Here is a 13,972-nt window from a genome sequence, read left to right as displayed (position 1 = left end):
CTAAAGCAAGATAGAATTATTAATTTTCTGTGTGTGTGTGTGTGTGTGTGTGTGTGTGTGTTTCCACTGAGACTTGGTTGAAAGCAGCTGTCAGGAGACTTTCTTCAGAGAGAATCACCTTTCTCTGTCAGTTTTTCTGCCTGTCTCCTTAACAGACAAGAGAAAGAGAAGGATTTTATGATCCATAAAGTGCAGTACTGTGATGTTGCTGAAACAGAAGATACTAAATACGACGTCGTCCTTACTTGTCAGAGGCGACAGATTCCATCGACAGCGAGGCGATGGCACTGACGGCCTCGCTGTCCGAGTCTCGTCTCAGCCGTCGTCTCTGCGCCTGCAGGTAGGACAGATCCACTGTGGCGGCCGAATCCTTCACACTCTGCCAGTACTCACCTGCAGGAGGCAGGAAGATTAAAAAGAGGGAGCAGAGGAAGGAAGGAGAAAGATTATTGGCCTCAGTTGTCGGTATTTCAGTGCTGTTTTCATGCTGAATGGTTCCTTGAGGGAAAGTGCCTGCACTGCATTATTAAAAAGCAGTACTTGGTGTTTGATCCACCAGTTGTAGATGTTTGATCTGAATATAAGCATTGACTGTGATATAAACAGCCCATTGTCTAAATGTCCATGTTGCTAATTTCAGAAATGTAAACTCAAATTCAATATGTTCTCTCAAGGTCTCCAGGCTTGGGTCCTGTGACAAACAGTGGAAGTAAAAATCAATCAGTGTTTGCAAATGTGTCCGTCTATGAGCGTGTGTGTGTTCTGGCTGTGCATGCAACTCACATTTATTTCACCCCGGGCCTAAATTATGGGCTTAACATTCTTGTGGCTTTGCAAATATTTTTAATTAATCTAATTTGGTTGGGATAACATTTGTGTGCAATCAGGAGGGGATGTTGCGAAGGTCGTGTGCCAGAGAAGTGTTTGAAGATAATTGGAGCCAGGGCGGCCGTATGTGTGTGTGTCTGTCTGTGTGTGGGACGGCTGGAGGGAGGGATGGGAGACAGGGATGTAAAGGAGGAGAGGTGGCCAGAAAGCTGGGGGGATGAGGAGACAGAGGGAGGTGCTAAGTGAAGAAATAAGGAGACCAAAGTTACAGAGAATCGAAATGCAAAAAAAGAAGTTTTGAACAGAACTCGGTTATTTTCTGTTAAATGTAAAGACGAAAATAATCAAACTAGAATGTGACAAATACTACTTTTTTTTATCAAACCAATTTTTTTTTATCTAAAGTAAAATGTTTTTAGTTTTCAGTTTCAATACAAATTTTAAATGTTACTTTGGACGCCCTGTAATTATAACTGTATTGCAATTTTACTATCCCTCCTCTGATGCTCTTCCAGAGGTGCCTTTCTTTTGACGTTAAAGGTTTTTTGAGGAGTTTTTCTTGTCTGAATAGAGGGTGTAAAGATAGAGGATGTCGTATGCTGTACAGGTTGTACGGAAGCTCTGTGTCATTTGGGGCTATATCAATAAAAACTGACTTGGCTTTAAATGCCGCCATGGATGAGGTGGTGAACATAAGGTGGGTGAACATATGTATTTCTTTGATCTCATCTTCAAATAAAAGCATGTACTTCAGCCAACACCAAGGAGCAATAACAACCTGGCCAATACAAAGCCTTTCCTGAAAACCCCATTTTCTTGGTTTATATTGGAAGCCAACTGATGGAAATATATTTATCTGACTTTTACTGCAAAATTTCTACAATGTACATGTACATTTGCTTGACAACTGAAGCAGCGTATGGCTGACTGTGACTGAGAGAGAGAGGAAGTAAAGGCAACTGATACAGATAATGGAGGTGAGAGGAGAAATCGTGCAGTTACAGGTTAGATAAAGAAAGATGACAAAAAGGAAGAATGGAAACAGCAAATGAAGGCAGTGAACAGTTTTTACTTGTTTCTAAGTGCAAACAGCTAGTAGAACTACTAGGGGAATAACAGATCAGCACCAGTGTTCAACATATGGATGTTCTCTGATCCCCCTGTCAATGTCACAATCTAATTCTGGTCTCAGAATAATGAGAAATAAACTCCATCTTTAAATATTGAAAGGTGAAGAGCAGCGTGATGCGACAGTGAACAGGCAGCTGATACTGGTGCTGCTGGCTTGGACACCGGAGCCAGTTGGAACTTCTGAACTCTGCGGTTCTGCTCCTCCTCTCCATATCTGAAAAACCTAATTTATGCCTTATGTCCTTTTTTTAGAAGTTCTTGAATTTTGAGACAAAATAATAACATGGGGTTTGGGGATATGCTTGTCTGCTGCTATTTTACAAATGAACCGAACAGTTACATCAACGGTTAAATCTTTTCAGAAGATTTACTGCCTGCACAATCTACACGCGTCACTGTGTTCTTCTTTATTTATTTTTTAACATCTATTAAGTTCCTACAGTTTTTGCTGACCACCCCGCTCAGAGCATATTTGGGGGTCTGTAATTGACTCAGAGATTGCTGGGTAACAGGTCGGCTCCAGCAGGTTGTAAACATGCAGCACTCTGGACAGAAGATGAAAAATGTCCTCCCATAGGCATATAGGATTAAAATATGTTGTTAATGTTGATGATTTATTTATTTATTTTTCTCGACTGAGATTTGCTGAGCACTGCTTGTTGTTTGCAAGACATCTCAAGACTCCGATGCTACAGGTTGTGTTGTGTGTGTTTAGTTCTCACCCTGAACCTGGATGACTCTCTGCAGTGACTCGACAGCATTTTCACAAGGCTTCTGGTCCAACACCGACTGGGACAGTGGCTCCACCTGGGACACAACAAGAGGTTAGTAGCTGAAACATACTGTACATCTCTATAGAAACACACGGATGTACTGTACATACACATCTCACCTCCATGCCCAGCAAGGCACTGACGCAGGCCTCAGAGGCATCGCAGATGGCCTTGAGGTCATGTCCCCCCTCCAGAGCCAGGACCACCCGACCCCCGGCCAGTGACATCAGCTGACGAGTCAGGAAGCCAAAACCTGGTAGAGAGCAACACACATACACAGGATGAGCCAGATGATGACTAGTGAGGGATTTCTCTCTAGATACTGATTAAGGAGATTAAAGCATTCCTTCAGTGTTGGTGAAAGTTAGTGTCATTTTACACACCAGCCTGTAACTCACAAAACTGTTGTTGATGTTTACATGCTGGTGTCACCATCATTAGTTCAGCCATTCCCTTCCATTCAGATCAGTGCTCAAATGCACAATTTACAACTACAAGATTTAGGATTCAAAGGCTTTATTGTCAGAAATAAACAAGTTATCAATGCAATGAAATTCTTATTCCGCTATTCACACATTCATACATACTGAAGTAGACAAGGTGGTAATGGTTTAAAAAAAGTAGTTCCTGAAAACAAACATTTTCTCAAACCAGTGCGCCAACAAACTTTACTTTCTCTCCGTAGTTTCACTCAGGAAGTTTGGGCTGGTTTAATTAAAACTCCTGTATTACACAGTGCTTCTCACCTGATGCTAATGTCTGACATCAATGAGCTATTCAGCTGTGAACCACCTGAAAACAGTCTGTGAGGAATGAGCCAGCTTTATGGTTCTCCAATTTGTCTCATAAATTAGTTGGAGCTACCTATTAACACAACAATCTGCTTAATGTCTGCTATTGTGCTGCATTCAAAATGAGGACAAATAAATATTAATTCTAACCAGAGGTACAAAATAAAACAAAAGCAGGTTCATATGAGGCAGAAATGAATCAGGAAACTAAGGCTCACTTTCACCAACAGCAGATAGATCCTTCATTAAACTAAAAGTGTAGATATGTAAAAAATAAGCACAACAGATTTCAGTCTGTGCATAAGACTTTGTCAGTGTGACTGTGTGCTTCATGTGAATGAGGGGCTGATGGAGCCTTACACTTGGCTGTGACCTTGTAGCCTCCCAGTGATGATGAATGTCCTTCGACAGCATCAAAGCCAGCTGACACCAGCACCACATCAGGAGAAAACTCGTGGGCAATGGGCATCACCACGGCTCTGAGGACGAAGGGAGGAAACAACATTCTGTAAACCAAATACTGTATCCATTTTACATTCATTCAAACCCTGTGGCCTGGCTGAAATTAGATAGTACATTTAAGAAATGTGTTTTCAACAGGTGTTCATAATTTGCGGAAAAATGAGAACTTGGAACAGCGAATACAATATGATAATGTGAGAGAGGAAGTCATTGTGGGATTGATTTAACATCAGAATAGACTGAAGAAGGTGACTTATTGTAATTAACACAATTTTAAGTTTCCTGTAAAATAAAAAAAAACAAACAAAAAAAAACTGAAAGCACTGCATAGTTGAGGTGATTGATTTGCGAGTGGAACACTTGTACAATGTCAGACTTTTTTTCTGGATTGTTAACTGCAAACATTTACTTCATTGTAAACTCCATCCATTTGAAAATGATGAAAGATAAATTATCAAAGGCCATGTTCCAAGTGCTTGATCTCCATTCTTGATCCACTCCTGGTATGAGGCCAACACTAGAAGGTGGGGTAGCTCCCAGGTGTGAATGTGTGCAACTGTTTAAATGTGAAGCAGAGCACTGCTGAAAAAAAGAAGCCTGAGTGCTCTGCAAACCCTCCCTGGATATATAAAGTTAAAAAAACAGATGAAGCAAAGACTCACACACAACTTTAGGCAGGTGGCAAATGCTAAAAAGTTTCTGTTTTTGCGAGTGACACAAGCAGATAAAAATGAGACCCTTGACATATCTGGACTGAGACGCCCACATACTGTATACTTTACTCAGGGGGGGACCACTTTCCTTGCTTCTCTGCTCTCACTCACTTCCTCTCCTTTCCCATTGCCAGTTATTTAGCAAGAGCTCACAGCCCATGCCGCGTTTGATTCCTTCTCTCTCTCTCTCTCCTTCTCTCTCTCTCTCTCTCCCTCTCAGCGGCAGTTCAAAGGCGTTTGTGTGTGTCTGGTTCCTATTAGGAGCTCGTCCCTCTTCTCACGTCACTGACAGCCAGCCATCTGGGATCCATTGGGCCTAATTACGCCGCCTTTGGATTCCCTAACAATGCACCCCCCACTTCTTCTCCTCTCCTCTCCTCCATAGTTTGTTATTCATCAGTAGCCACCTAGAAATGCACATGAAAATATGTGCATGCAGACATTCATGCTATGCACAGGCCAAAAGGTATACACACTTACATTATGCTCTTCCTTTAAAACCTGATGTTACGTGCTGAACTACTGTCGATTAGACTGACCACCTTAGTAATCCTCCACACCTACACACACTTCGTCATGACACTTAAACTCAATGCATCTGAGCTTTCTCTTGATTGTACTAGAGTCCCACCACCACTCTCGACCACAATATTTCCCCTGTCACTAACACACACCCAAAAACAGAGACACATCATCAACAACCGCACTCTGGCTGGTTTTCTGTTCCATCCTGGAGGGAAACACACAGTCTGGAACACCCCGTCGTCTAAATCATGTATTCAAATTGAATTACAGAACTGGCACCAGAATAGATACTTAATTGCATAAGCATGAATTCATGATGCATTAAATTTTGTCTGTATAGCCTGTTATGCATTTATTCGCACCAGTTAATCCACAGAATGGTGGCAAAGTCCACTGAAAAATTATTCAAACATTTGTGTGATGTATGTTTTTTCAGAAGTCTCTCCTGTGCTGTTTCATGCACTTTGTCCCCCCCCCCCCCNNCCCCCAATTAGATGTTGTTGAAATATGGGGTTTTTCCTCATGATGACATGTGACAAAGGTCTTTAGCCGGATATGCACCCCGGACATCAGAGCTACATGGTATGTGCCTCAAACCACTGGACCACCAGGACACTCCTTTTCCACAGAGCTTTGATACAGGGCAAAGTTTCTAGGGATAACACACAATACGGTACAGTACTACAGTGTGGTTAACTGAGGAAGTTTTACACATGAAAACACTTGCCATTTCCCAAACTGGATGAAAAATACCAAAACCAGACGCCTGCTCAGGAAAAGACCAGTTGTTTCTTAATTAGCATCTAGAGCTCCAGTAAACACTGGACTTAGTGTTTCCGAGCCTGCCTATTGGCTCTATGGATTTTACCAGTATGGGTTAGCTCATTAGCATCTTTCCTTTGACGAGGGGCCCACCCACTGTGTCTACTGCATGCAGAACTGTGTAGCGCTCACATACTGTTTAATCATCTGGTGGTGAGCCAGTGTTGCTGACAGAAACAGTCTGAGTTTATTACAATATAGAGCAGAACCATACTATATTCATTCAGGAAAAATAGCCTGAATGAAAGGAAAAGTGTGGTTAGAGCAAAGGTGTGTTTCACTAACACATGCGTGCATGGTTTAGCTCAGTAATTGATGGAGAGAGCATATCAATGTTTTGTCTAATTTCATCATTTAAAACAAATGGTGTAAATATTGATTACTGCCAACAATTTTTCAAAAGGAAATCGGGAATCAGATATGAAACCTGCTTGAGATACTACAGATGATGCATCGCAGTGAACAGTATCCAACAATACACAATAACTACAGGATAATACAGTCAAAAGTAATGTGTGTCTTATAGGTGTTGCATTCCAGTGCAGCTGTGAAGTTCTGATTTCCAAAATTTGAGAATGAGATTTAATTAGGAGGAGAAAAATAATTGCTTTGAGTTGTCCTCCTGGTACACACACTTGACAAATAACCTTGAAAATGACATAACTCACCTGAAAGCTGATCTGACTGACTGAGTGAAGAGGGACAATACATTTGTTACCTAGTGCATTTGTGTTGGCGGTTTTTAATACATATTCTTTTAATCTTTGAGGGAGGAAAGCAGGTAATGACCTATTGGTAGCTTTCTGACAAGATATTGGAAACCGTGCAATATGCAAATGTCCAGTTAATAGTTCATAGCAAAGCATCATAGCAGCACTTAATACATCAACCCGGCAACCCTTGCAAGCAACACTACATGTAACTGTAATGTAACTGACAAATAAATATCCAATGTAATGTTCTCAGGGTTTTAAGCCTCTTCTAGTTGATTTTTATACTGCAATGACACAAACTGTGCTTGAACATTTAATTTTTTATTTTAAATTGTCAAGCACAACAGTATGGTGAGAAATATGATATGGCTAATAGAGACGGGTTGAGTTCACTCCTTACCTGAATGCAGCCAGGTACTCGGCATCACCCATTGGAGGGTTCAAACCCCCTGTCCATCCTACGTTCACATTGAAGCCCTCGCCTGCACCTGCACCCACCTGGATGGAGGGGGAGAGAGAGGAGAGAGAGAGTGAGACTAAGAAACAGTCTCTGTGAAGATAGTTAATGAGTCCCAGTGAAAGTTGAGAAACTGTGTGACGATGACAGATTTGTGTCAAAACGTTTGCAAAATCAGCACGGCTATTGCACAACCTTGCATTGCAGCAATTGAGGAAAAGTGACTGAATCTCTTTAAGGCAACACCAGGGAGTGATTATGATTTCTAAATGAAAGACGGATGACTATTAATTCAACACCCCTGTCCCTCCATTTTGATTTTGATACAATTTGTCAAATGGCCTTATAAATCACTCTGAGCCACAACAGAGCTACACCCGTTTATGATTCCCAAGCTTTAGGCTATACTGGGAAACATTTCACATGGCAACTGCTGTTTGATATATAAAAACTGTGTATTAGAATCACATTGTGTATGTTGTAAAATGTTCTATTTATATATTGAAAATATATTATTTGAGTTCTTTATGGAAGTTTAGTAGGTTTGGTATATATGACAAATAAAACATACATGGTATACTTATGGCACACACTATAAATCATTTTAGTGGATATTTTAGCTGTATTGAGATTGACGTGCACTCCCAAAATGCCAGGCAGAGTCGATGGAGGTTCTCTCAGTTTGACCTCACATATTTGGGGCAGAGAGTGAACTGAGGCCCGGGTCTTGGAAAGAAGGTTTAAGGATTCCTGCCTCTCTCTTTGTAGTCCTGCTAGCAGCCATTTAGCTGTTCTCCGAGCCCTTCACCATCAGTCAATGTGTCAGTTTGAGGGGAGAATGAGGACTTGATTGACATACTCTTGGCAACAAGGCATTGTAATTTCCTTTGTGTGTGCGTGTGTGTGTGTGTGTGTGTGTATGGGTGTGAGAGGATGTTTGAAAGAATGCTGATGAGCATCGCAGAGCGTCTGTCTCCATTCTTCTCTCAGTGGACGGGATGTTCACAGGGCAAACGAAAAACACATGAGGCCTCCTGTCCTCTGCCAACTAGTAATGTACCCGCATGCACATGCACACGCACACAGACACACAGACACATACACACACACACAATTCCTGCAATTGCTCCAAGTCTCTTGCACTCCTCTCTGTCCTCTTTCTCTCTTTCATGTTTCAAGAGTTGCTGGACTGGATTAGGCCTTCGCTGGTTTCTGTGTGGTACTCGGCACTCTCTGTTATGGCTATGACATCACACCCCTACCCCATGGTGTGTTATATACCTACACGGGGGACAGCGAGACTCCAGAGGTTTACCACACAGCTCAACAGAGGTTGAGGGGCCACTTAAGGCAAAGCCACATCCAAGCCAGCCGAGCGTTTTATGTACCGTCCCTCATCGGGGGATTTTATGGGAAAACATTGACTATTTTATCCTCATTATTGTGGGGGAGGATGGGAGAGTAAGAGGAGGGGATGTGGGGATTGAATGGGTGGTGAATGCCACCATGGGTTGGGGTCAATTCATCTGACTGAGGATAGTCATCACACTTGGTTTCTGGTAAGACCGCAGGCAGAATTCATAGGCATCTCAATTTCCTGTATTCAAACATAGGCATGCAATTCGACTGTACACATCCTGTTGTAAGTTTTGACATCTGAAGCCCTGAAGTTTCTTAAATAAACTAGAACTGGGGAAATAAATCTATAGTAGATACACAAAATCAAGTGATGGGCTTACGGTGAGTTCACTGGATAAACACATTTGCAGAGGGGAAACAATGGCGTAACTCATTTGATTGAAAACTGATTGGCAAATAATTTGCCAAAACATAAAATTTGGGAACGTCACGTTGAGTCAAAAGTCAAAAAGTTATCATGCAAAAAAAGACAATGCAATAATGATAAATATGATATTCTAAATTGTATGTAAGTTATTAGTTAAGCCAGAAAAACACTAAAACAGAAATTCTAAATTCTAAATTCTAAAACACTTAAATGACATTTTTAGATTAAACTCGAAGACAAGCACTTTGTGTTCAGATTTATATTGTAACCAGCTCAAATTACAGGATCACATTGCTTAGATTCCAGTGGTATAACTAAAATGTGTTTTATCTAATGACCGCTCTGACTGGTCTGAGGCCCAATCGTAGGCAAGATACTGTATTTTATCTAACCTGTTTCATTTTTTTCCCTATGCAATGCAGACTCTGCGAGCAGTCATCAAGACCAAATTGCAGCTGCAATTGGGGCTTTAAATCATGTAGATCATTCCTGGATTTATTGCTACAATCATTTTTTCTGTTTTGACAAGTATATGCTAACACACAGCTCTTGAGCTTCCTAATGTCCCACTGGAATCACATAATTACCAAATATTTCTATGCCAACATATTTATCTTCATAAGAGACATGGGTGGTATTATTATAAATTCTGTATTCTTAGGTCAAGTAACATTTTTAAAAATGGCTGTATTAATGATCCAGAATCCACTCAGATCAGCGCCTTTACAAAGAGAACCTGCATTATACGTTTAAATGTTTCTCATGTGTGGTTCTTAAGCTATTGTGTGTTCACAAGAATCTAAGTACATGCAGAGACACACAAACACGCAGACATCACCATGACAACAGTAACAAAAGCACACAAACACAGCACTTCTGTGGAACACTACCTACCTCACTGGGATGTCCACTACCAGGAAAGAAGTTGCCATCGTCATAGCGATGTAGGGAGATGTACAGCACATTTGGGTCATTATAGAAGGCTCCCTGGGTGCCGTTGCCATGGTGAATATCCTGGACAATGATTAGATGACAGGTTAGGAAGTTGCCAAGGACCGAAGCAGGTATTTCAAACATAATTAAAACCTTGATTGATTCACATACTTGTTGAAAACTATCTAAATGAGCACAAATGACAAAAACATAACAAGAACTTCATTGTGTATTCTCTTATGCGTGAAGTATACATAAAACAGAACCCAAAATGCAAAAAGCAGGGTCTGTAAAACCTGCAGGGCTTTTCTCTGCCAATGGCAAATGTGTTTTAATCTTAAAAGCTTTTTGATGAAGCAGGCAGTAATTAATGTTTGATGTAGTAATATGTCAGAGAACACGGTGTGTGTAGAGACATAGTTCAGGCTCATATACACACACATGGTGAACAGAGACAAGCACCTGGCTGAGGATCAATATCTCCACATGTGTGTGTAGGTGTGTGTTCATATGACTGTGTGTGACTCTGTGTCTACTCTAAGCATACGTGACAGTTCAGATCACACATGGACACCAGAGATATCAGTGCCTAAATGAACTAAATCATAAATACGAGTGCTACTGTAGAAGTCTCTGCTTCTGGGACCTTGTTTGTGCCCACGATACATTTGTGTTAGGTGCATGTTTGTTTTTGTGTGTTTATTCGTCTCCATGTGGTGACCAGTGATGCTGGTCATGCGGTGGGTCCTCACCCAGTCCACGATGAGGATCTTGCTGACGTTGAGTTTGTGTTGGAGCTGCTTGGCAGCGATGGCCACAGAGTTGAAAAAACAGAAGCCCCTGTGGACAAACAGACAGGAAGAAAGGCAGCCACATGTGTTAATCTGGACATCTTCAGCAAATTAATATCATAAAACCACCATATGGACCTTAGGAACCTCTAAGACATGTTTCCAGCTCTGTGGCGTCATGTGGTGGCTATTCAGGTCGTGACAATCAGTGCCGACTCTAATGTGCAAATCATGAGGAAAACTCCTGCCAGGCAAATATTTGAGAAACGATTTGAGAAATGAGGATGTTTCACTTCGTGTTATTTTGTATTTCATATTCCACTGCTGACAAACAAAATGGCATTATACCGAGTCTAAACTCTTGCACTCTGAGACATGCAGAAACCGCAAATTTTGTGACAAACAGAAAGCCAAGCTTATCATAAAAATTCACTTTACATTCCAAATGATAACAGCGTGAACTGTTGGCAGAACGTGTGAGATGATTTCAGAGAAATGAACTCAGAACTTGGCCCAGCAGTTCCCACAACACTCAGTGTCTACAGTAAAGGTATGCAAAAAAAGTGTTGATGTATGAAAAACAATGGAGGAATGTTGGAAGTGTCAGTGTCAGCATGGGTCGTAAACTGTGAGTGCTTTTGCGTGTGTGTGTGTGTGTGTGTGGACGGTATATCATATATGCTGTCCAAACTGCTCATCAAGAAAAGTCATTATCATCCCATAAATAACCAGTGACAAGCACTGCTGAGCACACACACAGTCCCAGCTGAATGTGGTTACTTGGCTAATCTCTCCTATCAAAGACTGACACAAATGCATGCACACAAATACGTCCACACACACACACACACACACACAAAACACCTTTTTTCTAGGTGCTTTGCTTTGTGTCTTTGAAAGTTTAAAAGAAACTGAGTGGAGGAGGTAGTTTGCCTCAGGCATCAGGCAGGTAGCACACATCACACAAAGTCACACACAAAAACACACATTAAGACAGAGAGACATAGTCTCTCACATTCTCTCTCTCTCTCTGAAGTGAAGCTGATCTATAATAAATCCTTTGAAACACTTTGCAGAGACCTCCTGGCTCCTGGTATGTGTGTGTGTGTGTGTGTGTGTGGGTGTATACTGCTGTACTTACAGAGGGGAGGAGTGGTTTGCGTGGTGTCCAGGGGGCCTCACCACTGCAAAGCCATTCTGTGAGAGAAAAGCAAAAACTTTAACACCTTACTGCTTTCAGTGGCCAACCATCACAGTTCACATCTTTAAGCTTACACCTGGTTGTTCTGTTGTACACACTGTACGTTATGTTAAACAACAGCTGTCTGGGGCCAGTTACCAATGCTATACTGTACTGTATGTAATGGTTGTTTACCCCATAACCTACTAAACTGCAACTCTGAAATTCCTGAGAAAACACATGGCATTTGCTGATAAGGTATTTAATAATAAATACACACCTTCAGCTCTCCTTGTGCCACCTTCAGTGCCAGCTCTGTGACACATCCTACAGCAATACGGGACGCTGTTGATGTGTGAGCTTCATTCCAAACTGTATCAATATCTACCTGTCAGTATAACAGTAATGAGACACATACAGTCAGTTCAAAAGTCGGGCACAGATGTTAACTGAAGATGCAATTAGAAAGTTATTTCTGTTTGAATGGTTGGAAAGTTGCTGCATGTTTGTTGCAATTAGTATCAAACTTGTCAAAACTGGACTCAGTGTCAACTGATTCAACTTCACTACAAGTGACTACTACTAAAATCCAGTAAAACCAGTTTGCAGAAAGAGACAGTCCTGGAAACTGGAAAGGAAGAGAAGTCAGCTATTCATAGTTCTGTCTATGAGGATTTACATTCATGAAACTAACAAAGTTTACTTATCTCACTGCACTTCCTTTATTATCAAATAATGAATGACAGGAATCGATCTATTCTTTTAATCTATTCTTACAGTGCAGTGTATTAAAAAATGAAAATGTGTGACAGTGGACCTTTAACACTGTGGATACTATCAACATCTTCTTCAGGCTTCTTTTTTTATATCTACTTTCTCTTTGTTGCATCAATTCTCTCTGTAAACCCCGTCTTTTGTTTCAATGTTACTCCATGTTTCAAAACTCACATTGGTGGTGTGCTGCGGGGGAACAATGAAATCAGAGGAATTTCTTTTATCACAGACTTTGCCATCTTGTTCCAATCACCCCTCTTCACCAGAGCAGCCAAAGGCCCGGAAATCCAGGCAGATCAGTCGTCTTATCAACTCACACCCTGCCCCCTTCTTCTTTTCCTACCTCCTCTCCTCTTCTGTCATTGTGCTTTACAACAGTTTCTCATGGGCATTATTATTTGTGCTTTGCCACATCAGATGTCTTTAGGTCCATTTTTATCCACTTCATTTTTCCTTCTCTCATAGTCCATTGTTAAATTCCATCTATTCTTCTCTCCTACTTTCAAATGTTATCTTCTTTTTCAGTATTCACATTCCTTGTTTGCCCAGACCCATTCCCTCTAAATAAAATCCAGTTTCACTGGCGCGCACCCCTCCATGCTGGAGTCTCTACGTGTACCCTTCCGCTCTTTCTTCTACATCTCACCTTTGTACAGCTTTTGATTTCTGATTGAGTTTCAAAGTTATCTTAGCCAAAAACAATAGCATTAGTAATTTGTAGTATTATTAGCTTAATTGTGTAATGAGGCATAATCAGCCATGTAATGTTTGCTGTTCAGTAATGCAATCAGATAAGTGGAAAGATTCCCCAATGACTTGTGTTTTAAAGGTGTGTGTGCGTGCATGTGCGGGCCTGTGTGTGTGTGTGTGTGTGTGTGTGAATATCTGTGTGCGCCGTGTGTTTGGTACTTACCCCAACTCCCCTACATGGTAACACCACAAAACTCTGTTGAGATAAGATTCCTGCAAGAGATCATTTATGGTATTGAACTGTCATGGATAATTATTATCAGTATTATTATACAGCATTATTAGTATTTTTTTTGTAATAATTATTGATATTACCTGCCAGTTTGCGGTTATCTAGCTTGAGGCGGTTGAGTGGGTTGGTGCCAAACAGAAGCACATGTTTCTCTGAATGGACTGACTGCAGCTCTTCTAGAGTGGCCTTCCTACTGCGGATACGCTACACACAGGACAGAGAAATATATATGCTGCATGTAATACTGACTCAGGGGTATGCATCTATCAGTACATGGTGTGTATGTATCTGAGTGTGTGTGTGTGTGTGTG

At 41.2% G+C, this 13,972-nt stretch overlaps 1 protein-coding gene across 1 annotated transcript in view; it reads right to left on the bottom strand.

Annotated features, from left to right (window-relative positions):
- Window positions 1-27: 27 nt before the first annotated feature.
- The window catches only part of LOC118328011 (histone deacetylase 7-like), a gene marked incomplete in the record, with an annotated part of 37,831 nt that continues 23,886 nt past the window's right edge, over window positions 28-13,972 (bottom strand). Inside the window, 11 exon segments of the mRNA XM_035661596.1 lie at window positions 28-147; window positions 246-393; window positions 2,682-2,766; window positions 2,852-2,985; window positions 3,884-4,002; window positions 7,159-7,256; window positions 9,896-10,015; window positions 10,687-10,774; window positions 11,867-11,922; window positions 12,186-12,293; window positions 13,593-13,642. Coding sequence (XP_035517489.1) covers window positions 105-147; window positions 246-393; window positions 2,682-2,766; window positions 2,852-2,985; window positions 3,884-4,002; window positions 7,159-7,256; window positions 9,896-10,015; window positions 10,687-10,774; window positions 11,867-11,922; window positions 12,186-12,293; window positions 13,593-13,642 — 1,049 coding nt within the window.

The sequence above is a fragment of the Morone saxatilis genome, unplaced genomic scaffold, assembly GCF_004916995.1.
Source record: "Morone saxatilis isolate NCDOM2014 unplaced genomic scaffold, NCSU_SB_2.0 Contig18, whole genome shotgun sequence".
NCBI classification, from domain to species: Eukaryota; Metazoa; Chordata; class Actinopteri; family Moronidae; genus Morone; species Morone saxatilis.
Note: the sequence above shows the minus strand (reverse complement) of the source record. Positions and strands in the feature narration are given on the sequence as shown.